A 27,798-nucleotide genomic window follows, 5' to 3' on the forward strand; every position below is an offset into this window, starting at 1 on the left:
ATAAACAAAAATATCTAAACTAAACTATTTATCCATATTTGCTAGTAAGAAGTTTTCTCAACTACTACTAGTTTGATTCATGTAAGAGAATATATTAGTTTGACAATGCTACGAGTTCAAGGCTTAAACGGAATCAATTTGAATTGTGATGCTACATTGGCGTGATGTGTGATTTAAGGCATAAACCAAATCAAACTGAACCGTCACGCTCATCTCTAAAATAGAATTCAAAGTAATGAATAGAGATATAAATAAATAAAATGATGTTAGATCTTAGGAGTAGACTTTTTTCTCTTTGACATGTCTAGCGTTACTCCTTTGTGGTAGGGACCATATAGTATGTGGCCACCATCTTCTCCCGTTCCCGTTTCCGGGAGTGAAGGTAGAATATGATTTCATCACACTCTTCAAACGTCATTCTTTGCTGTCATATGGCATTATACAATTCCACAACTGCTCCTATGGTTTGTAGTATGACAACTCTACTCATTATTTTGTGAACGTGAGGAGGGAAGGAATATTAAAATTAAATATTAATTAAGTGGGTAATGCATGAGATGAACTTCATATTTGTCTCCACTTCAACCACATTAATTATTATTAATCATGAGATTATAATTTATCCAAAGCCGACCACAATGATATGTATGACCTTTTTTTTTAATTCTTAATGTTCAATTTCATTCGTATTGATATTGTCTGCGAATATAATTGGATCCATAGGGTTTTATTAAATTAATGCCTCTCTCTCTCTCTCTCTCTCTCTCTCTCTCTCTCATTTTTTTAGTTTTAATATCTTATCTGTTCATTAGTTTAACTAAAATGGACGGCTCACGATCACTAATCATAATTAAGGTGCTCTCTCTTTTGTTGTTTATAGTTTCTTGGATCAGATCTGAGTTTAATTGAGAGAGCTTGGTAGCTCACTTGGGTTGAGCTGAGTTGTGAAATTCAACCAAATTCGTTTTGAGGCAGCTAGTAAATGCCAGATTATCAATCTGGTTTTGGAGCATATATGGATAAATAATGACTTGGATCACATGCCATGAGGAGAGACATTGTGCAGAATGTGCAGCTGCTAGAAGGTTTTGTTTACTTCCTTGGCAGTACTTTAGCAACTGATTCGTATTCGATAACAAGTATATTTGTTTTTTACTCCGTTACGTTACATTGTCGATTTAGATCATACATTCAAATAAAATTTTATTTGTTAGTGTTATAAACTATATTGCACAGTTTAGTAATTCCTTTTGAGGATGAAAATTTCAGGAACGTCAAGGGCACCCATTTTTATCTCAATATTTTGTTTTCAAGCCGTGTAACACATAACATGACAGTCATTTCGTTTTCGTAATCTTTAATCTTAATGGTGAGCTCATGCACATGGACATCGGAATTTTTATTTTTGTTTTTGTTTTATAATATGCCCATTGGCCATTGAAATACTACTAGCACTCCTCCCACCCCCAAAAAAAAAATGAAGTGGTTGACACTTTAAGTTTATACTTTTGGTATTCTTAAATGGATATTGCTTGTCTCATTTCCTGTAAAAAGATGATACTCCCTCCTACACATCACAGTTTGACACATATGCAAAAATAATTCATCAAAAACACAAAAAGAAAAACTTTTGCATACATATCTTATTACTATTGACACGAATATAAGAACCTCCTACTTACATACATAATAAAGAGGGAAGTATTTTCCTTCATAAATTTTGGCGTTTAGTTTTAAACTTTTATGAATGGAAGCAACACATGGCATAAGGAACCAAACAACTTACAAGTAGCTGAAAGGCCCAGAGAACAAGTTACAGAAAATACCCAAAAGGCCTATAGCCCAGAAAGAACGATGAAACAAACCAACAAACCCAACATGAGGAGCAACAAAAAGCAAAGGGCCAAACCCGCACCCAACTCTGTCACATGAATGATGGAATTCATGTCCAAAAATCTTGTTTGTTTCTCCCATCAGATGAAGCTGCTTAACCCATCTAACAAGGGCAAAGGTAAAAGAAACCAAAGGACACCAGACTTACCTAATAGAGAAAAACTTACGTAGAATCGTTATACCACGTTATCATATTTATATGGTGACTCCCATCACTACTCGTGAAAGCGTAATTTGTTTACATTTTGATAGTCAAATACTAAAATTTGTGTATGGTGACACCAAATGAAGAACTTTCTTTTTATGTTCATAACATCCTACCAAAAAGAGAAAAAATGATCATCTATAACAGCTTGCCTCAAAGGTTGTGGCAAGTGTTTGTATTTTTACGTTTTTTCTTGATAATTCTAGTTAGTTGTGGTAAATCTTTGAGCTTGATTTTTGACCTTTAATCACTTATGTAGTACAAGCAGTCTTTTCCATCTTTTTCTGCTCGAAAAACCATGTTTGTGTAACAGTAAGGATGCCTTATGGGCCCTAATGGGCCATTAAAACTGATAAAGTGATAGGCTCAGTCCCAATGGCCCCATACAACCATAACTAAGCATATGAAGAAATCTCAAAATCATGCAAAATGATTAATGAATTTGTTAATTAGAAAAACAATCGTACACCTGTTGAATTATTATAATAATTGTATATTTTAACGGGTGCTTTTCCCACTCTCCTTTTCTATTTTTTAATACTTTTTACTATAACACATAAGGAAGTGTAAGTGGACAAAAGAGAAGTAGAAAAATCGAATTTTACCTTATACGCATTTCAGTCGCATTACACAAATATGTCGCGTCTAACATAATAAGTAGTAACTATCACAATACATAACAAGCCTACTACATAACGAGATGAAGTAATTATGTATTTATTTGGCGTAGCACATTACTCTTGTTGAGTGGGACATGATCATCTAGAATCAAAATCTCTTTTTCTAAAAGCTAAATTCGTTTTTCACAATGCCAACCCCAGCCACCAACTAATTAATCCAATTACCTTGAAGGTATATATAATTGATGAGTCATGCATACTTGAAAATGAGAGACAAAGACAAAGCTATAGTTTCCATTTCCGTTGCCGTCACACACCTACTCATGCACCAAACTGAGCCCTTATCTTTATGATCAAGTGCCTTTCCCACAACAGACATCAAAAGGAGCATTTGCGAGCTCTCTCTTCTGTTCAAACATTGGACCAATCTTTTTACCCTTTAAAGCTAGACCAAGAGCATAAACACTTCCTTTTCCTGCATGCACTCCATGCAGTCAAACCAAACACCAACCGATTTGTTTGTACAATTGGGTCAAACCCTAGTTGAAATCGGAAAAGCACTTTTTGTGCAAAAGTCGATTGGTTTTGTATACTTGTAAATTCTATTAGTAGAGTATCCAATGAAAGTCCAAGATCTGATTATACTTAATCATTGTTTAATTTAATCACCCACTTAAAAATATAAAAAAAGGGTGAATTGCCAAAATGATCACCCACCATAATCGTCATAATGGCAGACAATGGTCCAAGCCATGATAACTCTTATTTGGTACCGTAAAGGTAACATACTCAAGTCATATTGGTGCAATGTAGGTTGTTTGATATAATTGCAAGGCATTTTTACTAGTTACTTTTCCATTTGACAGCCCAAACTTGTAATAACTTTGGCTCGAGTCAACTATCGTCCCTATTATGACAAAGCATCTAATTAGAGACCTGGTTCATTGAGAGTCAACTCTTAATACCATTATTGCAATACTAAATCAAGTGACATGTAACTCAAGTAGTTAAAAGTGTTTATGTTTTCACTCCCAAGATCTGGCGTTCGTTTTCTCACTTCTCCAATAATGGTTGTATTAAACAGTTGAGGACTAACTCGGAAATAAGTTGATAGTGGTGTTAATTTATCTACCGCATTGTAGACCACACTCTTTAATAAAAGTGAGAGCTATTTGCGTAAATAGATCCATGCACATTTAATTTGAGGCTTCATTTGGATGGAGGGATTCCAAATTTATGGATTTAGGCGGCATTATAAGGTAAAACTGATTGTGTCAAGATTTGGACAAGAAAGAAAGAAAGAAAACAAATGGATTTCAAATGATTGCTTGCATGTAGTCATTTCAAATGTGCTACATCTAGTTATTTCAAATACATTCAATCTAATATGGTTCCTCATTTTGTAACAAATTTAACCTTGTTGTCAAATCCAAATACTTTCTTTCTAATCCCTCTATCCAAATAGAGCCTTATTGTTACCCAATATTGCTTTTAAAGCTTGGTGCATGAAGCACAAAAGTCAAGAGGTGAATAAGAACAATATGATTCCTGAACATGAAGTTACAATTAGGGAACATGGGCATTGGATTGGCTATTGAGGAGAGCATAAAGCCCTATTCTTTTCTTCTTTCTTCTTTTCTTTATAAAGGTGGGCGTTGGAAGGTATAGAGTAATGAGCAGCCTATCTAGCATTCACAAGAACACTGTAACGGAGACGAATTTAAAGAGAGATCTAGAAGATCATATGCCGGCCAGGGACCAATAAACAATTTTGGTAAGCACTGGAGTGAAGCACAAGATAAAGACCACCTTAATTATATGGTGTTTTGGGCACTACACTAGAATGTTCAAATCTTCACATACAACAAGCAACCAATGAAGTATACGTATTGTCATGTAGATTGACTCAACCCCTTGCATTACGTACAAATCAAAATCAAACTACTGTAGCTAAATTCAATAAAATGACATTATCTACAAAATCCAACCCTTAATATTATTTTATCATCCAACAGTTTCGTACGTCAATATGAATCATACATTCAAATACAAATTAATTTTATTAATAGTTAGTCTAACACGGGTATCTGTTTATATTTTCTAAATCATATGCAACTGCTCAAAATATTTTCAGGAATTGACCCATAAAATAACATAGGCTAGCTCTTTGGAATAAAATCAAATGATGCTATATTTCCCAAAGTTGTTGAATTTTTATGCAAACTTGACTTGTAAGAATCCTTAGAAAAAACCACTTTCTCCTCCCTCCAACGGGCCTGGCTATGGCAATGCCGTTTGTAGACTGCTATCCTCGCTATCAAGGAGGACCGACACTGGAGGAGGACCACTCCACCGAGTCACTGTATACAATTGAGAGAGTCTCGACTCGGGGTCAATTTCTTCTCCTTCTTCGAAGATGCTTGGCGTCAAACCCCCATTGGCCGCTGGCCGTAGAGCAAACGACGGATAATCGCATGTGCCTTGCCGCACGGTGGACAAAGACAAAGTGTTGTGCCACGTGTGCGACTTCGACTTTAGGTTCTATAGAACCTGGATTGTTCTACACGTGTCGCTCGTCGATGGCCCTCACATGACTCGTACCTAATCGCCATGTGCAGCTCCGCTACACGACAATCACATCGGCTTGCCGCACCAGTGTTTATGATAAGGACCCTCTTAATTAATTAATTAATTATCACTAATTATTATAAGTACTTAATTACATTTATCAAATTATGAATTTTTTTTTTTGTTGGAATCAAATTATGAATTATGATAATATTGTGGTAAGGTGACAAAAAGTGCTTAGAGGGAAAAAAATATATTCTCACTTAAGTGGCTGTGATCGTTTAATTATTTAGAGCAAAAAGAATGGTGATTTCTTTTGTTTTTTTGTTTTTTAATAATCTTTTTATTGAAAGAAGCGATAATATACTAAACTCACACACATTACACAGATTCTATAACTCGAATCCAAAACCTGACTTGTGGGAGCAATTGTTCCCAAAAAAAAAAAATCTCACTTCAGTGATAGTGGCACCGTCTAATTATGAGGAGCAAACGGAATGGAATGGTGATTTCTTTTTTAAGTTAAAAAAAATGTTTTTTTATTTTATTTTATAATTTTATATATTTTTATTGTCTCCATGTGAACATGATTTGGTCGACAGGTAAAGTCGTTACCAGTTAAGAGGTAAAAGGGGAGGTGGTCTCAACTTTATAAGACCATTCTTCAAAGTTAATCAACTGCAATTACTATAATACCCCTAAAATGCGGCTGCATAGGTACCCCCCCTTCTCCATTAACAATTCAACATGCATGCTTCAAACGAGGATGCTATACAGAATTTATGGATTTGGTTTTTATTTTGCTTGGAGTGAACTAAGAAATAGAGTGGGTCTTAAGGTTTCAAAGGTTCAACTTTAAGGCAAACTCCCAAAAAGGGAACTTTTTTTACGCGGTTTTTCTTGGGTGCTTCACTGCATGGTAATGTATGTGCTAGAAGTGGTAGTGTTTGTGGCATACTAGATTCAAATGTTTGTGTTTAGAGTGGTAGTGTGCGCAGTTGAAGTGGTAATGTACTAGTCCTAAAACCTAAGTTACCATTCTAAGAGAAGCGATGTACTGGTTAGACGATGTGAAAATGTGTTTCCACTAAGTGCAATACTTCACTAAAAAGTTTTATTTATTTATTATTTTAAGTGTTTGCGCTTATGTTTTTGTTACACTCTAGATTTAGAGTAGAGTAAAATTCCGAATTCGGTGTGTGATAATAAAGTACAACAAAAGTCTATAAGAACTTTGATTATTTAATCTTTTGTGGTTTATTTACTTTATTATCACGTACCGAATTCAAAATTTTACTCTACCCAAGTCCAAAGTGTTTGTTTATTTACTTTGTTAAGAGTTAAAACTCCAATGACAATTATATAACATGAAGCTCAACCATTGCAATTGCCATTGGCCGAGTTCCAACAAACATCACATGTCCATATGAATGAACTTCATCATCTGGTTTCACTCACAACTCTAGCAGCTAACACTCATTAAATAAGTCACTTACGAGTCATCCTCGACAAAACCCATTACTCAAAACAACATTTCCTTCATTAAACAAAGTACCAAAAGTATTCATGCAAAAGCACCACCCAACCTTGACCTATCTGTATTTTTGTTGCCCAACCAGAGCTTAATCATTCTAAATCCACTCGAAGTCAAACTTACATTTTGATTTAAATCTCAACATTAGTTACTCATTTTGACAACTCAGTTAACCTGTTCAAACCACCACCCCTTATATATACATATTCTAATCTCACACACACACACACACAAAAACTAATGCAAGTATTGTCTCACCGTCAGATTCACATGAAAACAAAGTAGATGGGGTTAGGATTTGAACTTTAACAAGTAAAGAAACAAATTATTAATGTGTTTGATAAATAAAGGAGTGAGTGAGATTGTAGTTTATACATAGACGCAAAAGATATGCAAGACACCTGACAAAATATGCTTGAGTGACCCCATTTGTAAGGACGTGTGAAAACGAGTCAAGCATTTTGTCACTTTATATATAGTACAATCTAGTTCAAACAAAAATAAAGTCAAATTATTACCCATTTGAAGGCTTCAAGCCATCTATACTATTATTATAAATTACTTGATAACACAATCCCCTTCTATTGAGGAATTTTTTAAATAATTTTATTTAAGGGACACCATTTATGGTTTTTCATAAAAAAAAATTTCAACGATCCAAACTATTTATTTTTTAATTATACATTCATATATCATTCTTGCAAAAAATTAGACATTTCTAAAATCATTTCGACATCCAATTGTGTTCTACAAAATAAATGAACACGGTGCTTCAAGAAAAGACTAAAATTTTAATATTTCAATTGAGTAGTCAAATGATATCGAATTCAAGTAATTTTTAATATTTCAATTGAGTAGTCAAACGTTATTACCATGCTAATGTCATTGTAAACATGAAGGAAAGTAGAAAGAGATAGTAAAAAAATACATAACGTACGAACGGGAATAATGTTCGGATCCTCATAGGATAATTTATATATATATATATATATATCTAAGGAGTCATAATTTTCCATTCTTTAAAAAATTAGAAAAGGTACGCGATAACTATTTTGTACCAATAACGACATTCCGATAATCAGTAATGTTTAATCTACTTGCATCGATTGGATAGATCCTTGTGAGTGTTAACAACATAAATCTTAATACCAATATAAAATAAGGGGTCAACTAGTGAAGGTGCCCAAACCATAAAGCGAAGATTAAAGAACAAATACTAAATATAATCACTCACTTACACACCGTAGAAGCAAACTAGATACATTGCATCAAAGAGAATAAAATGTTTTTAAATCAGCAGCTTTTGTCCTGAACCAAAACATTTAAAATCTAGCAGCTTTGTCTTCTTCCTGGCTAAAAGAAAACCGTAAACATTTAAGTACAACAATTAATTAAAATAAACCCAGCAATTAGAATAACATTGTGGGTACACAAAACATTTCTGACTGCCTAGTTGTATGGTACATGCATGCTGCTTTGTTAATCTTAAATGGATTAAGGAATAATGACATAGTTAATATTTAATCAGGTGGGTGACCGGGATTGAAGTTGCATGGTGGTTTTGCGCTACAAATTTAAGGTGATGTTATTGTTTTGGATATAAAATTGTGAAAGAGTGCCGAAACCGCTTGTCGGGAATAAAGAAAGAAGTATTCTGGTCTTACAATGGAATTCCTGAGGAGATCATCCATGTGCATTGTGCCTGTGTCTATGTCAGAAAGATGTTTATCAGGTTGGTTTTGTTCTTAAGTTCAACATTAATAATATTTCATTAATTTTTTTGGTTTTGTTTGGAGTTTTGGACCTTGCAGCCAAGGATTCTGCTATATGTGTCTGGATCTGCAGCATGTCCAAATGGTAAAGTAACCACTTAAGACCACAACAATAACATGCGACAAGAGTTTTATTAGCATAAGTTGTTCAGCACATTCTTATGTGTAATTGGTGTCTCACAATTGCTTACTGCATGGGTTTACAATTTCAAATATTATCTTGATTTTAGATATAGCAAGAAACGAAATGTAACTTTCAACATCTAAAACTTATGATCGTCCATGTATGTGTGAACAATTTATGTTTAAAAGTCAGCGAATTTGTCTACATTGACAATTAAGTCGACGAAGAATTGAATAAATAAAGGTCAATAGTCCATAACTATTCTGTCACTTGTATATTCCATGTTCATATTGGTAATGGGGAACCAAAACTTTAAAACTATAGGGTTTAGGCCCTCAAATCAATATGAAGTATGGGAAAAGTTACAATGTAGAATTGGATTAAGAAGCATACTAAGTCAACCGTTATATATACTGTTGATATCAGTTTCCTCGGGCAGTTCACAGGGCAATCTAGTACAACCCTAGCAAGATAATCTAAGAAATTGGGTCCATCCTTCATAATAAAATAATCACCTAAACTAAAATCCAATATTTTTTTTTAAACAAGTACATGTATTTTGTTTCATCTGAATTAATTAATTAATTAATAGGAATCTGGTATTTTGTAAAGCATAATTAATTTTCCACGGTGGAAAATAATTTTCGATCAATGGAAGATTTTCTCTTATTTTATTCTTGGTAATTATTTTCTTCACTTCTTGTCCTTACCATTACCAATAAATTTTTAGACTGTTTATGGTAAATAAAAATTTCCATATTATAGAATTAAAATTAGCTGCACAACTTCATACGGCATGATGGTGTCATGGTGATGGCATTATACATTGTACTCACAAAAGAATATAGAGAGATATATAAGGACAAAAAATAATATTACAATTAGAAACCACAAAAAGATTTTAGTTTTCGAAATAGTTTCCCAACTTTTGAATTGCAAATTACAATGTAAAGGTACTGCAAATTACAATTTCATGTTACGAACTCATATGACGTACCGACACATATTTGATCATTTGATTTTGAAAGATTCAGTTTTCCATACAAGTTCTTACCACAGGAAAACTCGTGTTTAAAAGATATGCGCACACACATATACACCATTGTTAACTCATAAACACTGAAGCAACAACTTATTAGACAAGGAAATGATTTTATTTGAAGCTTGTAAAAGTAGGATTAGCCCTAAAATTAGGGCCCGGGAAAATAAATAACTTTTAAAACTATGGATATATATATTTTCCACTTAAAATTTTCTGCTGATTTCCTTTTTAGGATGTGGTAAAAAATTAATTGAAAACTGATAATAAATAGCTAAAATCTCAACGGTGATTGGACAATGTCCAAAGCTGTCCTACCCTAAAATAAAGGTAAATCTTACCACGTTGATCATTGGTGAGTCTGTTTTGTCATCCAATAATGGAGGGCAGACCACCCTTCACGATCCGCCACTATACCATAACACCCTCTCTCCTAGACAAGGTGAGCCGGCGGAGGGAAATTTTGTTTTTAAAAAGGGGTATTTATGGAAAGTTGCCATAAAGACAGAATGCAAAACCGCGTAAAAACCTCAACATGTATAAGGCAACATCTAGCTTCCATAAAACCTCTGAGAAAAGAAAGCCGTTTAGGATTTTCTTTTAGTAAGAAAATGTTTTGTTTTGGGTAAGAGACAAAGGTCCTGAAAGAGTGGGAAAATTTTGAAGAAAAATTCAATATTACACGGAGAGAGAGAGAGAGAGAGAGAGAGAGATATTATAAATTGGAATGGTATCTCCACACATAAAAAGAAAATTTTAATTTCCATAATTTTTTTTTCTTTGATGTGGACTGGGCTTTATGGATCCTTGTGAGAAAGCCATCTCTCTGTCTTGTCTCATATGCTTCATTGTCTTCTATAAATGAGTCACATTCCACCTTACTTCAACTCCTAATTCTCTTATTTTATTTTCTGCTCTTTTCTTCTCTCTTCTCTTCTTTTCTTTTCTACCTTCTATCCCACCAGAGCGGGTGAAATTCAGACTATGGAGGACTTGGGTTCTCTGTGGACTACTTATCATGAGGTGGGTTACTCCTCATTTCTTCTTCTGTGTGACATTTCTGTTCATCTTTTTCCTTCTGGGCTCTCCCCTTGTTTTGCAATTCATTCAAAGTTTGTTGCTTTTCTACTTCAATTATGTGTTTTATGATGGTTTCAAGTTTCAACTGCAGTTTCTCACATTACTTTCTTTCATTGCTCTTTCAATTCATGTTCTCTTATGTGAGTTTAATTGTTAGTGATGGATCTTCCATGTCTGGCCAAATTCACCCCCCTTAAATTTGTTATATTTCATCTCTATAATCTTACACAAAAGAAAGAAGCAGTCATTTACTCTCTGCCTAAAGTTTTCAATTTCCACCATTTATGGTCTCTATTTATTTTCAAATTTTATACTTACCAAGATCACAGTTGTAATGATTTCTTGTTTACTAGTTTTTCAGCAAGCATTTACAAGCCCTGCAGTCTCATTAGAAGTCAAGGGTCTTGTAAATGTAAATTTTGTGTTTAAGAAGTGCCTTAGGCAGATTCATTTGTCAATTAATTGGCCATCAATTTTTTATAATACATTTTTGGAAAAATGTGTACCTTTTCTGTTATATATGTTATGAACAGAATATCTTTGAGTAAGAATGTGTAGGTAAATTGGTATTGATGGAAGCTTGTGATATTTCATGACCATAATGAATTTATAGGGCCCAGCGCCCATTTCTGTTATAGGGGGTAGGTTTTAATGGAGTGTTTGTATCTTACCCTCTTTTTGGCCCCCCTCTTAAAAAAGAAATGTATAATTTGCTGACCAGGACGTGGGATTTGCATGGGCCCTGTTTTCACTGTTCTTCCTAACTTTGAAATAGTGGTTGTTTGGAACGTGCTTTTGTGCCTGTGTTGAGAACTTTTGGTTTGTCAAAAGTTTGGTGTTCATGTCAAGTTTGAAACTATGGTCTTTGATGTTGATTTTGCCTTTTTTATTTATTTTAATTTTTCATGATTTAGGAATTTTATTCATGAAGAGATTGCATGTTGTAAAAAACTTTGGTTTCAGATTCTATTATGTTTTTGGTCTGTGATTTTATCTTTCATGGAATTGAAACTAATTTCTTAAATCCTGTTTTGAATTGACAGAGCACTGATGAGTTGAAGCAGAAGCTTCTGTACACAACCCTTGAGCTGGAATCAGTAAAAACTTTAGCAACTGATGAAATCAGAAAGAGTGAGGAGAATGTGAACAATTTGCTCAATCTTTTGAAGGTTGCATACAAAGAAAGAGATGATGCCAGAGCTCAGCTTCACAAGCTCCTAAACAAGATCATGCCTTCAAGTCCAATTGAAGCACCCATTAATATGTTTCCACATGTCCAGCCTGAAAGCTCACTTTTAATTCCCACCAAAGCAAACTCCAGCATAACTGAATCTAACAGCCTCTCTGAAACATACAACCACCAATCCCATGGCTCTTCCCCTGTGGAATCTTTTTTTGATGCAGTTTCTTCACCAGAGTTCTCAAACATCAACATGGCAGACTCTGGTAACATTGCTTTTGTGAAGCAGCAGCAGCAACAGCAGCAGCCTTTGGTGCAAGAATTTAATGCCTCTGTGTCTTCTGGCATGACCAAAACTGATCCTGCTTCGGCAGTGATTGACAATTTTGTCAAAGGGAAGACTCTGCCTCAAAAAGGGAAGCTCTTGCAGGCTGTGATGGAAGCCGGCCCACTGCTTCAGACACTTCTTGTCGCCGGGCCTCTTCCTCGCTGGCGAAATCCTCCTCCTTTGCAGTCGTTCAAAATCCCACCTGTTTCTATCAAAGGCTGTGAAGCTGCAAGTTTTAACCAGAAACCAGTGGCTAATCCTAGTTATGGGGTTCATAATAAGCCACTGAGTTTTGCATCATATCCTGAGATGTCTCGTGGGTTTTCGCAAACATGTTCAGCTTCCATGTTGAATTTCAACAATGGTGCTTCTGGATCATGCCTGAACAATGTAAGGTTGCTCACTTCAAATTCCAGTATTGACCACCAAATCCCAATTGGCAAGCGGCAGAGGCTTCAATGAGATTTTGATGTACTTTGCTTCTTTATTTTTTGTAAAAATCAGAGTTTGAGAGCGGTTGAGGGTGTAAATGGGATACTTTTATTTTTTGGGTTTTGAACTTCAAATGACATAGCCATTTAACTTCAGTTTGCCCTTTGTCTCTCTTGTACATCAAGATGCTTCTTCGGTTTGCTAGTTTCATTCACAAAGGGAAAAATAATAAGCAAAGAGCAATATAATTTTTTAGCACCAAATCCAATTATAAAATTCTGGTTCCCAATAGATGTGGCCGTGTTTCATTTGTTTTTCTTTTTCGTGTAGAAAATAATATTATGCAATCTAAATTGCACTGTGGTTTTCTTGTTTTCTGGTCATCTGAAAAAAATTGTATCCAAACTTTGATATCATCTACCTCAGAAATTGTATAGTAGTTCATGCAATTGGGTACTCTTGATATCCTCACCAGGCATCAGCCTTGCATGTGTCCACATATGTTGTTTCTTTGATTTAATCGTTCTTTGACATCTTTATACTAATTCCAATCTTATAGGTTTCCTTAAACAATAAACACATTTGTTTGCTAATGAGCCCTATATACTCAGCAATGCAGTCTTATACAAAGCCTTTTTGGAAACTTTTAGATAATTTATATCTTTTTACAGAACTGATAATTAGCATGGATTCAAGCTCACCCCCATCTCAGGATCCACCTTGGAGACCCTGGGTTATATCTTTTGTTGCTCTTGTTTGCACTTTCACCCTCATATTCAGTTACTACAATTTGCTCAAACGGCTCTGCAGCACAAGCTTCTCAAGAAACCTGAATCGACGACGCATTCTGAACGAAATCAACCCGGATGATCCATCTCTACAGTTTCAGAGCCAGGGGCTAGTCTTCTCTGTTACGCGGTCTCTCCTGTAACTCAGTTCAAGAAGAAAGATGAAGCAGAAGCTGCAGAACACAGCCAAAGCAATGCAGACTGCGCAATCTGCTTGGGCGAATTCGAAGAAGGCGAATGGCTGAAAAAACTGCCCAAATGCTCTCATGAGTTCCACATTTCTTGCATAAACACTTGGTTTGTGTCTCACTCAAACTGTCCCTTGTGCAGATCACAAGTCTACGATTTTATGCATGATTGTCTTGTTCCTATGGACACTGCATCAGAGACATTGAGCCAAGAAGAAATTCAAGAAAGAGCATCACATTACCAAATGCTGCAGACATTGAGCCAAGAAGAAATTCAAGAAAGGGCATCTCAATACCAAATGCTGCGCTTCACCATCCTGGAGAACTCACCACTTGGAAGGGAAGCAAGATATGCCCATTGATTTTTTATTTTGTATAAATCCAAAGCATTAGAGACAGTGGAAGGTGCAGAATGCAACCCGAAGCACCCGCTTGCCATGTATCGTCTTAATTTTTCGGAATTGGAACAATGTTATGTTATCAGACTTTTAATGTAGAGATTATAATCCACCCATTCAAGAATTCACCTTATTATAGCTAATTTTGAAGTGCTTTCTTGTTGTATCTTGTACATGGACCCCGATTTGACGCCACAAACACTTGCACCTTGACTCACTCCCACGTTTCCCTGCAAGAGAAATTTAAGTCTGAGGATTTGGCTTGTTCTTGGGATCAACGACCTAATGAGTACCTCTAAACCCTACATCCAGACCCGACCCGACATGCTCAACAACCGACCCAGACGCACTACATTCTGACAACCAAACACCCCAGTAGCCTACCATGTCATCCTCGTACTTTGAACAAATCTATTAATGGCATGCTTATTAATTTGTAATTAGATTATGAGGAGTTGAATTGATGATGAATTAAACTGAGGAGTTCGATTGAGAAGAATTAGATTCTATATTCCTATTGAAGTTGTTTACTAAATCATATGAATTAAGGAGAGTTAGATTACGGATTCCTATTGAAGTTGTTTACTAAACCATATAAAATTGGGTTAGGAGTGGTACTAATGACTAAAATGTCCTCGTTGTTGGGTTAAAGTAGATAGCAAATTTGGAATTTTCAAAAATTGTGTGAGGATATAATGGATAAAAAAGATGAATTCATAATTGGTTAGTTCTCCAGGAATCCTCTATAAGTGAAATTCAATTCATAATGAGAATTCCAATTTTTGATTAGTAAACACACCATAAAAGTAAGCTGGATTCACAACACATTTTTGGTCGGATGTGAGAAAAATTGGACGTTGTTAGTCTCCTTACACACACAAAGGTACCTTTTTCCACACAAGCACAGGCATGCTACGAGTCTCATGCAACTCTTTTGTTTTCCCGAGTCAGTAAAAAGCAAACCAAAATACTTCATTCTCAGTAGAACAAAAGACTCGGATGGAACCAAAACAAATGAAAACATTGAGATCCACTTCACGATGGGCGGCTCAAAAGGATAGAAACGGGCACAAAGTTCATTCAAACTTTCCGTGTACGCTTGGCATTAACCATGGCTTAATATGCATAATGTGATTGAATACGAAAATGAAAGAGCATTCAAATGATGTTTCAAAATAGATTAAAATTTCAAGTCTACAAAGTCAGAACTGCAGGTATAACCACAAAAGACAAAGACGTTGTTTTAAATCAGTAGCAAAAACTGTTACAACTTCAAAACTAGATCTGAGTGAGCTCAAAGAGTCACAATGCTCTGTTACTAAGTAGCTCTGTCACTACCCTTAGATGATACCAATTTTGTTTGCCACATCCAAAGCATCGTAATCCGGGGTCAGCCTAACATAAGCCTTTTTGGTACCATCAGGCCTGGATAAAAAAATTCAGATTATCAGATCATCATGGGATGGAGTCACGGAGCACATAAACAAGTACGCTTTACAAGAAAGTAGTCTAAGTGATCCACCATGTCTGAAAAAAGAAAATATAAACAGCTTGGATACAGGATAGCTCATGCATCAAATATTAAAACTTGCAAACTAGTCATCAAACCTACATCTTGGCTGAAAGTAACAGAGTATACACACAAACACACAAGTATTACATAAACACATTATGCTTTCCCAGACTCATAACAATTTCAGATGTAAACCTTCTATTGGTTCCTACTTCTTAATATTAAATGGTACTAATGTGCAAATTCCAGGTCAAAATTTTTGAAATAATAGAAAATTTGATTCATTGCAAATTTCTTAAGGCATTATATTCTAATGTTACTGACCTGATCAAGGTATTCACTTTCTTGGACTGAATGTCATACATCTTCTTGACTGCATCCTTAATTTTCTTCTTGTCAGCACGTATGTCAACAATAAACACCAAAGTGTTGTTGTCTTCAATCTTCTTCATTGCAGATTCAGTAGTAAGAGGATACTTTAAAATTTGATAATGATCGAGCTTGTTCCTTGGTGGAGCACTGATACGAGGATACTTAGGGTTCCTCTCCTTTTTCAATGTCCTGGGCCGATGAAATGTAACTGAAGTTCGGATCTTCTTGGCCTTCTTCTTAAGGATGGGACCCGATTTCAAAGCCTTTGCAGCTTTCACGGCTTGTGACTTTGCATCAGCCTTTTTTGAAACATCAGCTGCAAAAGATATGCAGTGGTCAGCCAGAAACATTTAAACACAAAAACAAATTGCTTTGTGAGGCAACTCATTGAAGAGGGGAAACTCCAAATGTTTATGAGAAAGAACACAGAGGAGGCAATAAGCATGGCGATGAAGACTGGAAACAATTGAATGTGCATCACCTATTGTTACTGATTAAACATACCTATCCATGCCAGACCCTTTTAACAATGGATCAATATCTCTTGGGAAGAGCCATCTAAACAAGCTACTGTCGACATACATTGAAATATAACTAGTTACACAGAAAAAGGAAAAAACAAAAAAAACAAAAAACAAAAAAGATTTGTTCCAAATACTCAAACATGGACCATAAATAGATGCTACACTCTAAAGATGTTAAAATTAACTTGATAAGTAGTTATATTTGAAAAAGGGAAATGAAAAAGCTTTGACAAATTTGTTTCTTCCAATTCCCTTGATACTCCTAGACCTACTGCCTTAACGCTAAACCTAAAAGACCAGATAGCAATCCTGCCATTCAATTGGCTTAGCTATGAAGTACTGGAAGCAAACTCATATGAATTCTCGGGGAGATTCATGCATACAAGTAAGAAGGGTATCATTTCTAACTCAAAATAAGACCGCCACTCATAAACGTTAAATCATCAATACATTGATGTTCAGTTAACACTGAACCAAACATGATTGCAAAGCTTACTTTTGTTTTGTTAATCAATTTGCTCAAGTTTCATAGCAACTATTGATTAAAGAACAAATGGAACCAATAGCAACATAAATTTACTCCGAGAATAAGGAACACTCATACAATGATAAAACGGTTGAAAAAGAAATTAGGGTTTTAAACAAACACCGAAAAATTCTAATACATTTGGTTTCTAAGAAAATGCAACATACGGTAGTAATCTCCCTACAAGCAAGAACTCATAAAATCCACCTTACACGATTATTTGGCTCATATAAGTTTGTTTGTCACTCTGTAATACTAAGAAATCGTGATCATTTAAATATATATATAGCGAGCATTTGCAGCAATAACTACTTTTCCTTCATTTTCTCAGCAACCAAACAGTGACTTATGGAAACCGAAATTGATAATAACATAACAGCAACGAAAAAAATAGGAAATTGATAGCACGAGGCAAAAAGAAAATAAAGGAACAGTACCTTTAGCTGGAGCCATTGGTTGCCGACGAAGAAGGTCTGCTTATAAGCCCTTGTAACCACTAGGAAACCCTAAAAGAACACACAAATATAGCATGTAAATATCAACATTTTCTCACAGTTCAAAAACGTACATGTAAGTGTGAGAGAGAGAGAGAGCAACAGACCTGCCGGCGTGAAGCTGAGGAACCAGTAGGGTTTAGGATGGAGAAGAAAGCAGGGATTATATAGAGTCGTGGAAATTACACAAATGTCCATGGCTGTTATTTCATTCACCCGCATGGGCTTTCTAATCGTATACACGTTAATATGGGCCAGTCTTTAACACAAGGCCCAAGTCCAATATTAGAATTCTTGTCATCTCTATTTCTTTTGTTCTTCTATTTGCTGACGAGTAACTTTTCTTTAGCATTTTTTGAGAGTAAGGAACCTTGATTATGGCAATGTCTTGCACCCGAGTTCGAATCCTCGTGTCAATAAATTTAGAGTAATTTAAACTATCATTTGTATTGAAAAATAATACAAATTTTGATGTAGTATATTTGGCTCTTCAAATTACAATTTGGAGATGTTTTAACCGCTTTCTCATTTGAGCACTTAAAAATGGATTTAAATGGAATGAAATGAGTATTAACAAGTAAGAAATCAATAACAAAATCAATGAACTCTCTTTGGTACATAAAGAAGAAGCCTTATGAATTTCTATATCTATATGCGTGTAGCTAAGCTATTAGCTATGTATGATTTCAACTTTCACTGTCTGACTCTGGTAGGCCTTGTTGTTATTTACATTCGGGTTGATGAATCCGGATGAAAGCCCTTGAATATCAGAACCATAAACATGACCCATCTTGGTTCGTTTTGTTTCCAAGTAGGTCTTGTTTTCCTCTGTAATTGGTGTCAACACTGGAACCCTCCCAACCACAGCCAACCCGTATCCCTTTAGTCCAGTGAACTTTGCAGGGTTGTTCGTCATTAGTCTCATCGTTCGAACCCCAATGTCTCTCAGAATCTGCTTACAATCATTCGCAAAAATTGTTATTATATACATAATTGAAATATTATCTCGTTACGTTTCGATCACGTAGGTTTATGTTCAAGTGTGTAGTTCATATTCATAGTCTGACAATACAAGCATTTGTTATTATTAAGACCATGGTTTGTGAAACTGACCTGAGCACCAATCCCGTATTCGCGAGAATCAACAGATAGTCCAAGTTCTATATTGGCCTGGACTGTGTCATGGCCTTGGTCCTGCAGATTATAGGCTTGAAGTTTGTGACCAAGGCCAATGCCTCTTCCTTCATGACCTCTAAGGTAAACAACAACTCCCCGACCGGCTTGCTCAATTAGCTGCATTGCCAAGTCCAACTGGTTGCCGCAATCACACCGGGCTGATCCGAATATGTCCCCTGTCAAACACTCTGAATGAACTCTTACCAGCACATCTTCTCCGTTCCCAATGCTTCCCTGTCGATGTTCGATAGGAATTTAGCACAAGTTTGGCACATATATTAACCTTTCCAAATCACCAAATGATCCTTCTTGTTTTTGTACGAGAAAGGTTCATGCATACCTTCACAACAGCAACATGTTCTGTTCCATCTAGCTTTGAGTTGTAGCAATAAGCCTGAAACAATCCCCACTTTGTAGGTAAACGAGAAACTGCTTTTCTTTCAACCAATTTTTCCCTCTTTCTCCTGTACCTATTAGCATAACATACTATATGAGCAAAATCAACAACCATAGTTCTAAATCATTCAAGGCAAAACTTTCTAAGAAATTTTTATATGTGGTTGAGTAGATTGTTTACCTGATCAAATCAGTTATGGAGACAATTGGAATGGAGTGGTCCAATGAGAGTTTTCTTAAATTGGGCAAAGAGGCCATAGAGCCATCTTCTGCATCAACTACAGCTGAGAGAACAGACACTGGCCTCAAGCCTGCCAGAACAACCAGATCAACCGAAGCCTCAGTGTGGCCGGCTCTCCTTAGAATGCCGCCATTTCGGTACTTGAGAGGAAACACATGGCCAGGCCGCCTAAAGTCTTGTGGCTTAGAATCATGAGATGCGAGAGCTACCACAGTCTTTGCCCTGTCTACAGCTGACACCCCAGTAGATGTTCCAACTTTTGCATCCTTCAAACACAAACAAGAAAAAAAATAATAAGTAAAGGTTCGCTCCTTGTTAAATTGCAGCCTATGTTTTAAAAATGATGGAGAATTCTGAGGCGTTTGCAAAGGATTACCACTGTGATTGTGAATGTGGGGGCAGATGAGTCTTCTTCCTCAGTCTCTGGTGACATCAGAGGAAGCTTCAATCTTTCAAGATCCTCCTCTTTCATGCCTACAGAGACAATCCCAGACCCTTGCTTGATCAGGAATGCTACGTCTTTCGGACTTGTGAATGATGCTGCCATGACTAGGTTTCCTTCCACTTCCCCATTTTCATCATCTACAACAATCACAAACTAAACATTAAAAAAAACAAACAAATTAGTGGCGGTTAACATGAAATTCACTGTGTAGCAAATCATATATTCAAACAAGCATCGATATTGTTCATGACTAACTATTTTAAATCCCATGGAACCCAAAAAATGGAATTTTAACTTAAAAATCTGGATTCTACAATTTGGATCTAATATCATTGACTCATAGCTTGAATTGAGCTACAAAACCTCAGCACATGCTTATCTATGCACACATAATATTCAATTGTTCTACCAAAAAAAAAAAGGATTAATTGTATTTGTAATTCCCAAAAGCAATAACACTTCTAACCTTTCCTTGGCGTAATGTGTTAAGAGCCTGCTCTATGGATGAGTAGCCCTCAGATGGGCAATCGGGGTCGCCCTCAGCATCACTAACAAAGAAATCAATTGTCTCTGGTGTGATCTCAGCATCCAACGTCCCAAATGGCACTGCTGAAGCAGCCTCATCCAAGCCACCCAACAAAGAACCATTTTGATCAATTCCCTTTAGATTATTAGCATCACCAAAAAGGTCCCCAGCTGCTCCAAGGCTACTACTTCCAGACACCCCAATAGCCCAAGTTGTTGGATTCAACCACCTTTGCCTGTACAGGCATTGACGAACCACAAGAGACCGATGCACACTGTGACAGAATCACCCGAGTTATGAGTTCAAATTTCATGAACGACAGTTTTTGATTAATTTTTTAAAATAAAAAAAAAACAATGAGAAAGAACCTTGAGCTAGTGAGGATATAGGGGGAGAGGGGGTGAGGAATTAAAGCATCCATGAACAGAGGGATTTGAGAGACTTCAACTTCTTCTCTAGTTGTTTTCTCTTGGAATTAGAACTTGCATATTGTGTGCTGCATGAAGGGAAGAAAAATCCCACCACTAGTTTCGGATGTGCTTGCAAGTTTTGCTCTCAAGCTTTTATCCAAAACTTGAATAAATGTACGGAATTGCGAGCCACATTATTTTCCGTATAAATTTGGTTGGTGTGATGGCGACATAAAAAGAATTGGATGCTGCTGTCAGCTTAATTATCCTCAAACAAATTGTAGTTTTGGAGCCAAAGGATGAAGATTAGAATAAATGCAATAGACAAAGATTACTCAATAAAATTCACAAAAATATTAACCATAATTTGTACCTTTAATTACTCACACTTAATGAATAGTTCAGCCATTTCATAAAAACAATAGACTGAGATGATTGTTGGGCAAGTTATGATCATTTTTCATTAGGCATGGTAGTGTGTAAGTCATGACCCTTTTTAACTGGGCTAGATTTTGCCAACAAAGATGATTGAATTTAATAAATTAATATGCACGTAAAAATTGTGATAAACTTGATCCAGATGGAGGCCGAGAGATGGAAACCAGCGTGACCTGCTATTCGAGAGTATATATATATATATATATATATATATATATAACTGAGTTTTGAATAACCTAACTAGCGAACATTTCGATCACACATACTAACTCGAGAACTACGAATGACAAAAAAAAAAAACATTACAAATGTAATATGATAGTTTCGTAAATCTTAGGGTCTTTTTATGATATTAAGCCTTATTTAATATATAATTTCCTAAGAATTAACATATCAACTATTTTTTTTCATCTAATAACATTTCTCTATTCTGGATCGATTTTCAAGGAATTGAAAAAACATCAACCGTTATTCTGTAACATCATCAACAGCAGACGAGGGTTGACCAAATAAACGGTTGATCTTGTAGTGTACAAGAACAACCTTTTATTCAACCAAAAAAGTCCAAGTCGGACAAAGCACCGGTCTTCGGGACCTGCTGACATGTCTACACTTTTAAAACCCAGAGAAAGCGAAAATGCTTCAACAGCCTTCCCACAACAAAACACAGAGAAATAGCCGCCGGCGATTGCGAAACGCTGCTCACTGCGCGACTGGTTTCGCTGAAAAAATTAAATTAAATACAAACTAAAGAAGAAAGAAGCTTTTTAAACCTTCTCCCGCCACGTATCCCCAAGCTCTCTCTCCCTCTCTCTCTTTCTCTATTTGATCCCCAACCCTCGGGCCCCACATCATTTCTCCGGCGACCAAACGGCACCGCATTGACGCGACTTTCCAAGCGATAGCCAGTCAGCTACGCTCTTCGTTATCGGGCCATGGCCGAAACGGCGCCGTTATCGATTGTTACGCAGCCGAGCAAGCTATGGAAGGGGGTTTTCGCCGTGGCCGGAATCATGACCACGCTCGTCACCTACGGCGTTCTCCAGGTCCGAATTTCTCTCGCATTCCTCCAGCCCTTCGAATCGACCTCCATTGTCATCATTTTCATGGCAAAAAGCTTAAATCTTGCTCCGTTTTCGTGCAGGAAAAGATCATGAGAGTCCCGTACGGGGACGACAAGGCGTTTTTCAGGTACTCGTTATTTCTCGTCTTCTGCAATCGCATTGCGACGTCGGCGATCTCCGCCGCAGCCTTGTTGGCGAGCAAGAAGGCTTTGGATCCCGTTGCTCCGGTCTACAAGTACTCCCTTGTATCGGTTTCTAACATATTAACCACTACATGTCAGTATGAGGTGAGCTGTGGGCTTTAATTTGGTAAAACATGTATTGTTTGTTTTGGTTTTGATGATTTGGTGCATTTTGGTGATTGCAAATTCTTGTTGCAGGCTCTCAAATACGTCAGCTTTCCTGTTCAAACACTTGCAAAATGTGCCAAGATGATACCTGTGATGGTGAGAAGAAGACATTGTCTTTAGTTTTGGTACTTGATTGTACTATTTATGAATAGTTATATCTGTTTGCTTAATTTTTATATTATTTTGTTTTTGAGTACTTGAGGCTCTAACATAAATAAGGTGTGAAGTGTTTATCAAGTTGAGTGACATTTTGTTCTGATTTGAAGTTTTGAACCATAAATAAATCCTGAAAGCATTCAGCTTATTTAGTGTACTTGATGAGAAAGAACAACACATGTGCTAACTAGAAGACAGATAAAAGAAAAATGGATAATCACTTTGCTAGCACTTCATGAGTTGCTTTCTGAATAACCATACCTTCTGAATTAACCAGCTAGTTTAGCGAAATGAACAAGAAACCAAACTGTTTTGTATTGCTCAGAGTGTCATACATCTTACGATCTCGGATGATTTATGATTCCACCTTTGCGTAGTATGAGGAGGAAGGTGTGGCAGGTGGAGCTGTGAAAGTTTAGTTTATATGTTAACTTTTACATTAATAGCATTCTAGGTGCCTGTAAGAAGTCATCAATCATGGTGATGATTTTGAATATGCCCAATACTTGTCGAAAAGAAAAAGGTTGGCCCTTTATATCCACTATATTAGTGAATGTCTACATATCTGAAAATTTGGTATTCCCTGTTAAACTATTACAAAATGAACACCTAATGTAAAAGCTTAAACAATGGGAAGATACATTGATACTTATACTCACACTAGCACTCCCTCAGCTTTAGGACAGATTGAAGTTTACAAGCTATGAAGTTAGCTGTTGAAGCCCAAGGGTTGATGGAAAGGTCAAAAATTAGTATAGCCTGTATAGGGTGAACAAAATAGGCACTAACCACTGTAAATGTAAGGACAAAAGCTGATAAACCGGCTTTGAATGATTAGTGGTTTCCAAATGTTTGAGCATGCGAAAGTTGAGCTTGAAGTGAGACCTGAGAAGTATACTAAAAAAAAATATTCTTAGTGACTTCATTATCTTTTTTCACAAAGAAAAAATGATCTTATTTTCTTTGGTTTGCCATTTCATGCTGTTATTTTTTTATGCAGGTTTGGGGCACTATCATTATGCAAAAGAAATACAAGGGACAGGACTATTTGTTGGCATTTCTAGTGACAGTGGGCTGTTCAATATTTATTTTATATCCGGTATGGCCCTAGTCTCTGATTACCTGCCGACTTCCCTAAAATTTTCCACTGAGGCGTGCGCATGCAAATGATTGTAGTTTGAAAAGTGGTAAATAATTGTCAGCATGCTACCACTTTGCAATACTTGTAAATGCTGTAGTCTCCGATTCCCAGTGCAAGTTTCTTTAGCTTCCTGAATCAGGGGGTGCACATGCGGATGATGGTATATTGGGAACTTGCAACAAATGTCAGCAATTTTGCATGCAGACTTATAAACTTCCATTCAATTTCTTTCTATATGTAATCTCATGCAAGATTGGAATACCCAAAAGTAGACTTTTGGCTTTGAAGAGTCTTGAACAATGGCTACTGTATGGGGTGTGCTTGCTGATATTATTGTATATATGGAATTGTATTGTTACTTCATGGAGAATTCTCTAATTCATTAAATTCTATATTTTATGCTCTTGTACTTATTAGTTTTCAAGTGGGTTCAAGGTGTTTTCCTTTAGTTTCATAGTTGCCTTAGAACTGTAAGAATTGTTATCTCTCAATTTCAAAGGAAAAGATTCATTCCAGTTCAGGTTACTTATCATAAAGAATTAGGTAACTTCTGTACACTTGCTACCTTCATGCATATCTTAGTATGATCACAATGTGTGAGGGCATTTGACAAATAGATGTGGTGTTCTATGACCTAAAAGCAATAAACTTCTATCATTTAGCAACGGGATATTTATGACTCATTTGCTGGTTTTCTGAAATGGTCTAATTAGTTAGAGGAGATTCCATCTATTTTCATGCATGGGACTGTTGTGTGAGATCCTTTTGTTTGGTGATGCAAAAAATCTGGGTTAGTTTTGTAGTGCTTTGATATAAATAGAAATAATTGTTTGTGCTTTTGATTGTAGGCAGGATCTTCTGAGATTGGTCCATCTGATATATATGGTAGAGGAAGAGAAAATACTGTTTGGGGCATTTCCCTAATGATTGGTTATCTTGGGTATTAATTTGAACCCTCTGTTTATTAGATTAATTAGTTATGCTTAATTTTAAATTTGTTTGTTGCCAGCTGCTAAAATGAACATACTAAATACAGTTCAGTACAATTCAAATATATTAATTTATATGAAATTAATACCTGTTATACTTACTTTGATAAAGGTGTGCCATTGAACTTTTTCTTGATGCTTACACCTATCTCTGAGGCAAGTGGGACACTTAGACTATCAAAATCAGATTGCTAGGATAACAATAATTTATACCAATGCCGCCCCATTATACTAAATTGCTTTAAATGCTCCTTTACAGAAGTAAAACATACCAAAACAAGTAATTTAAAGTTTCACGCTTGTAATTGATTATGAGTGTAGCACTGTGGCAGCATCGATGATTTTGCGCTTGTCTATTTTCCTTTTGCTTCATTTTTCCACTGTTTAGCAATAACAAAAATGTTTATGCAACAAGATATTTGGAACCAAAATTTTATATATTTAGTTTCTCATTTCTGTTCAAACAGGTTTGATGGCTTTACAAGCACGTTCCAAGATAAACTATTTAAAGGCTATGATATGGAGATACACAATCAAATATTTTACACTGCATTCTGTTCTTGTGTTATCAGCTTGACAGGTAAGATCCTTATTCTGATCTTGTTGATCCATTAGTAGTTATGTTAATTGCGCTGGGGGATATTTCATAGTGGGGTTGTATGTGCTTCTTTGTGCTTAATGGGATTTATTTGTTCATATGTTGTCAGAATTTATGTTGTGGATTTCGTATCATTATCTTGACTGACTCAGGATGCATAGTCAAATTTCAAAGTGATCCAAGCATTGTTGTGTTTGTGTTCTACTTGAAGGTTGTGATTGTTTGTTCATATGTTGTCAGAATTTATGTTGTGGATTTCGTATCATTATCTTGACTGACTCAGGATGCATAGTCAAGTTTCAAAGTGATCCAAGCATTGTTGTGTTTGTGTTCTACTTGAAGGTTGTGAATTGCACTATCAAGCTGTAGGTACCAAGCAATCATAAATTTGTTTTTCGATCGATAATCTACAATTTTAGCTCATACATCTAGTTAATATGCTTATGCTAGTATGTTAGAACCTTGTACTAGTTATGTAGTTGATTAATCTTTTAAGTCTGTTTGGTGTATGTGGATAAAGGAAGATGCCATTTACATTAATTTACTGATGGCATGGAAAATCTCGCCTGCAAATATGAATTATTTGTTAAACATGTTTAACCTGTTGTCTAGAAGATCTTGTACTAGTTGATTAGCATAGGGGGGTTTGCTGACTTGAAGCTTTGAAACCCTGACCCCTTCATGAGGAGGAGAAACCCATTTTCTAACTTGATTAATCGCTCATTGTTGCTCAAAATGAATGGTTTCATTGTAAGCCACTGGTTGATCACTGATCTGGTGTTTGAATATTTTATGAGTTGTTTAAAATAATCTAACGTACAAGCCTCCTTTATTTATTTATTTATTTTTGGATTTGATTTGTTTCTTTTGCATTGAAGTGGTGGGTTATTTACTGTGCTAAATTTTCAGGTCTTATATTACAAGGACAGTTGCTTCCAGCAATCCACTTTGTTTCTATCCACAATGATTGTTTCTTTGACATTGCAATGCTTTCCACTGTAAGAGATCTTTTCTTCCTATTATGGTATATGTTTTTTTCTTATTTAATTACTTTGTATTCATTTTAGCAGTTGTTTTTAATTTTTCGGTGCTTATGTCCATTGTTCAAGTCTCTCTCTTTCCTATCCTGTCCAATTTTATTTTTCTTGCCTCGTCTTCTCCTCTGTCACTTGTTTCTCTTTTCTTTTCCTTGGTTATTTACAAGTGGTTTGTGTTGCAGGTAGCAACAGCTAGCCAATTTTTCATTTCTTACACGATTCGCACATTTGGTGCTCTCACATTTGCCACTATAATGACCACAAGACAGGTGAATCATATCTCTGCAAAATAATCCTTGAAATTTTTTTGTTCTCAGTTCTCATGTATCCATGCTTCTAATATATGGTTTTTTCTCTCTTTGGCAATGAAGTTGGTCAGCATTATGCTATCATGCTTGTGGTTTTCACACCCCCTTAGCAGGGAACAATGGATTGGAGCTGTAAGCTTCAACTCAAACCTAATTATATTTTGCCCTATTTTTGATTTCCTGAAACCCAATAACTCTGCTTTTATTACAATGATCAGGTCGTTGTCTTTGGTACCCTCTATGCAAAAAGCTTCCTGAGAAGTGCACCAAAGCCTTCACCTTCCCAACAAATGCAGAATGGAGCTTCTCTTCCAGTGAAGTGGAACCCTTGATAGTGTTTGGGTTACCAGTTGCCATAATATGTTGGACTAGGTACTGCCTCTAACTTTGATCAATGTGCAGCTTTGGTTTTGCAAGTGTAGAGCTGCAACCTACGAACAAGCCTTTGATGTGGTGAAATTGATCTAAGTATTGACTTTAGACCACACACACCACACACATGCATACGGATTCTAGAAGCAAGAAGTCTCATTGGAGGCCTACGACTCATAGAGATGATCAATCATAGACTAACTAAAGGAGCAAGGAAGTTTTTTTTCTCTTATATACTTTTTGGAATACACTACTCGAAAATGTATAATGCAACTGCGCAAGCAACATTTCGTTCAAGAGTAGAAATAGATGAAAAAAAAAAAGTTTTTCCCCTTGAAGGAATTTTCTTTTCCTATTTGAATTCCGTTCTGTTCACCCTGTATTTTCGAATCCAATCAGGTCTCGTAGAATATTTGGTTTTCTAGTTCGTTAGGGATGATGTATTTTTGACATTTAAGTGATTTTGATTCTTGTTTAACTTCTTATGAGATCTGGTCTTATTCTCTCCAGGCAAGTTTAGAAAGAAAATAGGAATGTATATGGTTTTATTGTTTGTCAGTGAAATAGAAGAAT

The 27,798-nt window shown here is 35.9% G+C and overlaps 4 protein-coding genes across 4 annotated transcripts; 2 read left to right on the plus strand and 2 right to left on the minus strand.

Moving 5' to 3' along the window:
- Positions 1–10,621: 10,621 nt before the first annotated feature.
- Positions 10,622–12,934, plus strand: LOC103322754 (uncharacterized). Its single transcript, XM_008224681.2, has 2 exons — positions 10,622–10,778; positions 11,879–12,934. The coding sequence occupies exons 1-2, from the start codon at positions 10,740–10,742 to the stop codon at positions 12,803–12,805; spliced, it is 966 nt and encodes a 321-aa protein (XP_008222903.1). The 5' UTR covers positions 10,622–10,739; the 3' UTR covers positions 12,806–12,934.
- A 2,362-nt stretch (positions 12,935–15,296) lies between these two features.
- LOC103322763 (large ribosomal subunit protein uL23-like) lies at positions 15,297–17,771 on the minus strand. Its single transcript, XM_008224693.2, has 4 exons — positions 17,686–17,771; positions 17,522–17,590; positions 15,987–16,350; positions 15,297–15,574 (listed from the first exon to the last, which is right to left on the minus strand). Exons 2-4 carry the CDS (start codon positions 17,535–17,537, stop codon positions 15,490–15,492), a joined length of 465 nt encoding a protein of 154 aa, XP_008222915.1. The 5' UTR covers positions 17,538–17,590; positions 17,686–17,771; the 3' UTR covers positions 15,297–15,489.
- Positions 17,772–18,126: 355 nt separating this feature from the next.
- On the minus strand, positions 18,127–20,937 carry RIBA3 (monofunctional riboflavin biosynthesis protein RIBA 3). The gene is made up of 7 exons (XM_008224633.3): positions 20,731–20,937; positions 20,303–20,636; positions 19,768–19,989; positions 19,332–19,657; positions 19,095–19,224; positions 18,692–18,988; positions 18,127–18,530 (listed from the first exon to the last, which is right to left on the minus strand). The coding sequence occupies exons 1-7, from the start codon at positions 20,781–20,783 to the stop codon at positions 18,249–18,251; spliced, it is 1,644 nt and encodes a 547-aa protein (XP_008222855.2). The 5' UTR covers positions 20,784–20,937; the 3' UTR covers positions 18,127–18,248.
- Positions 20,938–21,849: 912 nt separating this feature from the next.
- On the plus strand, positions 21,850–27,713 carry LOC103322691 (UDP-N-acetylglucosamine (UAA) transporter family). The gene is made up of 10 exons (XM_008224623.2): positions 21,850–22,256; positions 22,355–22,561; positions 22,655–22,720; positions 23,781–23,879; positions 24,770–24,861; positions 25,378–25,490; positions 26,418–26,506; positions 26,728–26,814; positions 26,917–26,985; positions 27,072–27,713. Exons 1-10 carry the CDS (start codon positions 22,146–22,148, stop codon positions 27,183–27,185), a joined length of 1,047 nt encoding a protein of 348 aa, XP_008222845.2. The 5' UTR covers positions 21,850–22,145; the 3' UTR covers positions 27,186–27,713.
- The last annotated feature ends 85 nt before the right edge of the window (positions 27,714–27,798 follow it).

This window comes from Prunus mume, linkage group LG1, assembly GCF_029339155.1.
Source record: "Prunus mume cultivar Tortuosa linkage group LG1, ASM2933915v1, whole genome shotgun sequence".
Classification (NCBI taxonomy): domain Eukaryota; kingdom Viridiplantae; phylum Streptophyta; class Magnoliopsida; order Rosales; family Rosaceae; genus Prunus; species Prunus mume.

Excerpts from the sequence above, each read along its gene's own strand:
- RIBA3 (XM_008224633.3), bottom strand. The coding sequence starts at position 20,783 with ATGGATGCTTTAATTCCTCACCCCCTCTCCCCCTATATCCTCACTAGC. Across the intron at positions 19,990-20,302 it reads ACACATTACGCCAAGGAAAG|TTTGTGATTGTTGTAGATGA; the intron begins GTTAGAAGTGTT and ends TTTAATGTTTAG. Across the intron at positions 19,658-19,767 it reads CCACATTCACAATCACAGTG|GATGCAAAAGTTGGAACATC; the intron begins GTAATCCTTTGC and ends TTGTGTTTGAAG.
- LOC103322754 (XM_008224681.2), top strand. The coding sequence starts at position 10,740 with ATGGAGGACTTGGGTTCTCTGTGGACTACTTATCATGAG. Across the intron at positions 10,779-11,878 it reads TGTGGACTACTTATCATGAG|AGCACTGATGAGTTGAAGCA; the intron begins GTGGGTTACTCC and ends TTGAATTGACAG.
- LOC103322691 (XM_008224623.2), top strand. The coding sequence starts at position 22,146 with ATGGCCGAAACGGCGCCGTTATCGATTGTTACGCAGCCGAGCAAGCTA. Across the intron at positions 22,721-23,780 it reads CCAAGATGATACCTGTGATG|GTTTGGGGCACTATCATTAT; the intron begins GTGAGAAGAAGA and ends TTTTTTATGCAG. Across the intron at positions 25,491-26,417 it reads TTGTGTTATCAGCTTGACAG|GTCTTATATTACAAGGACAG; the intron begins GTAAGATCCTTA and ends CTAAATTTTCAG.
- LOC103322763 (XM_008224693.2), bottom strand. Across the intron at positions 15,575-15,986 it reads AAAGTGAATACCTTGATCAG|GCCTGATGGTACCAAAAAGG; the intron begins GTCAGTAACATT and ends TTTTTTATCCAG.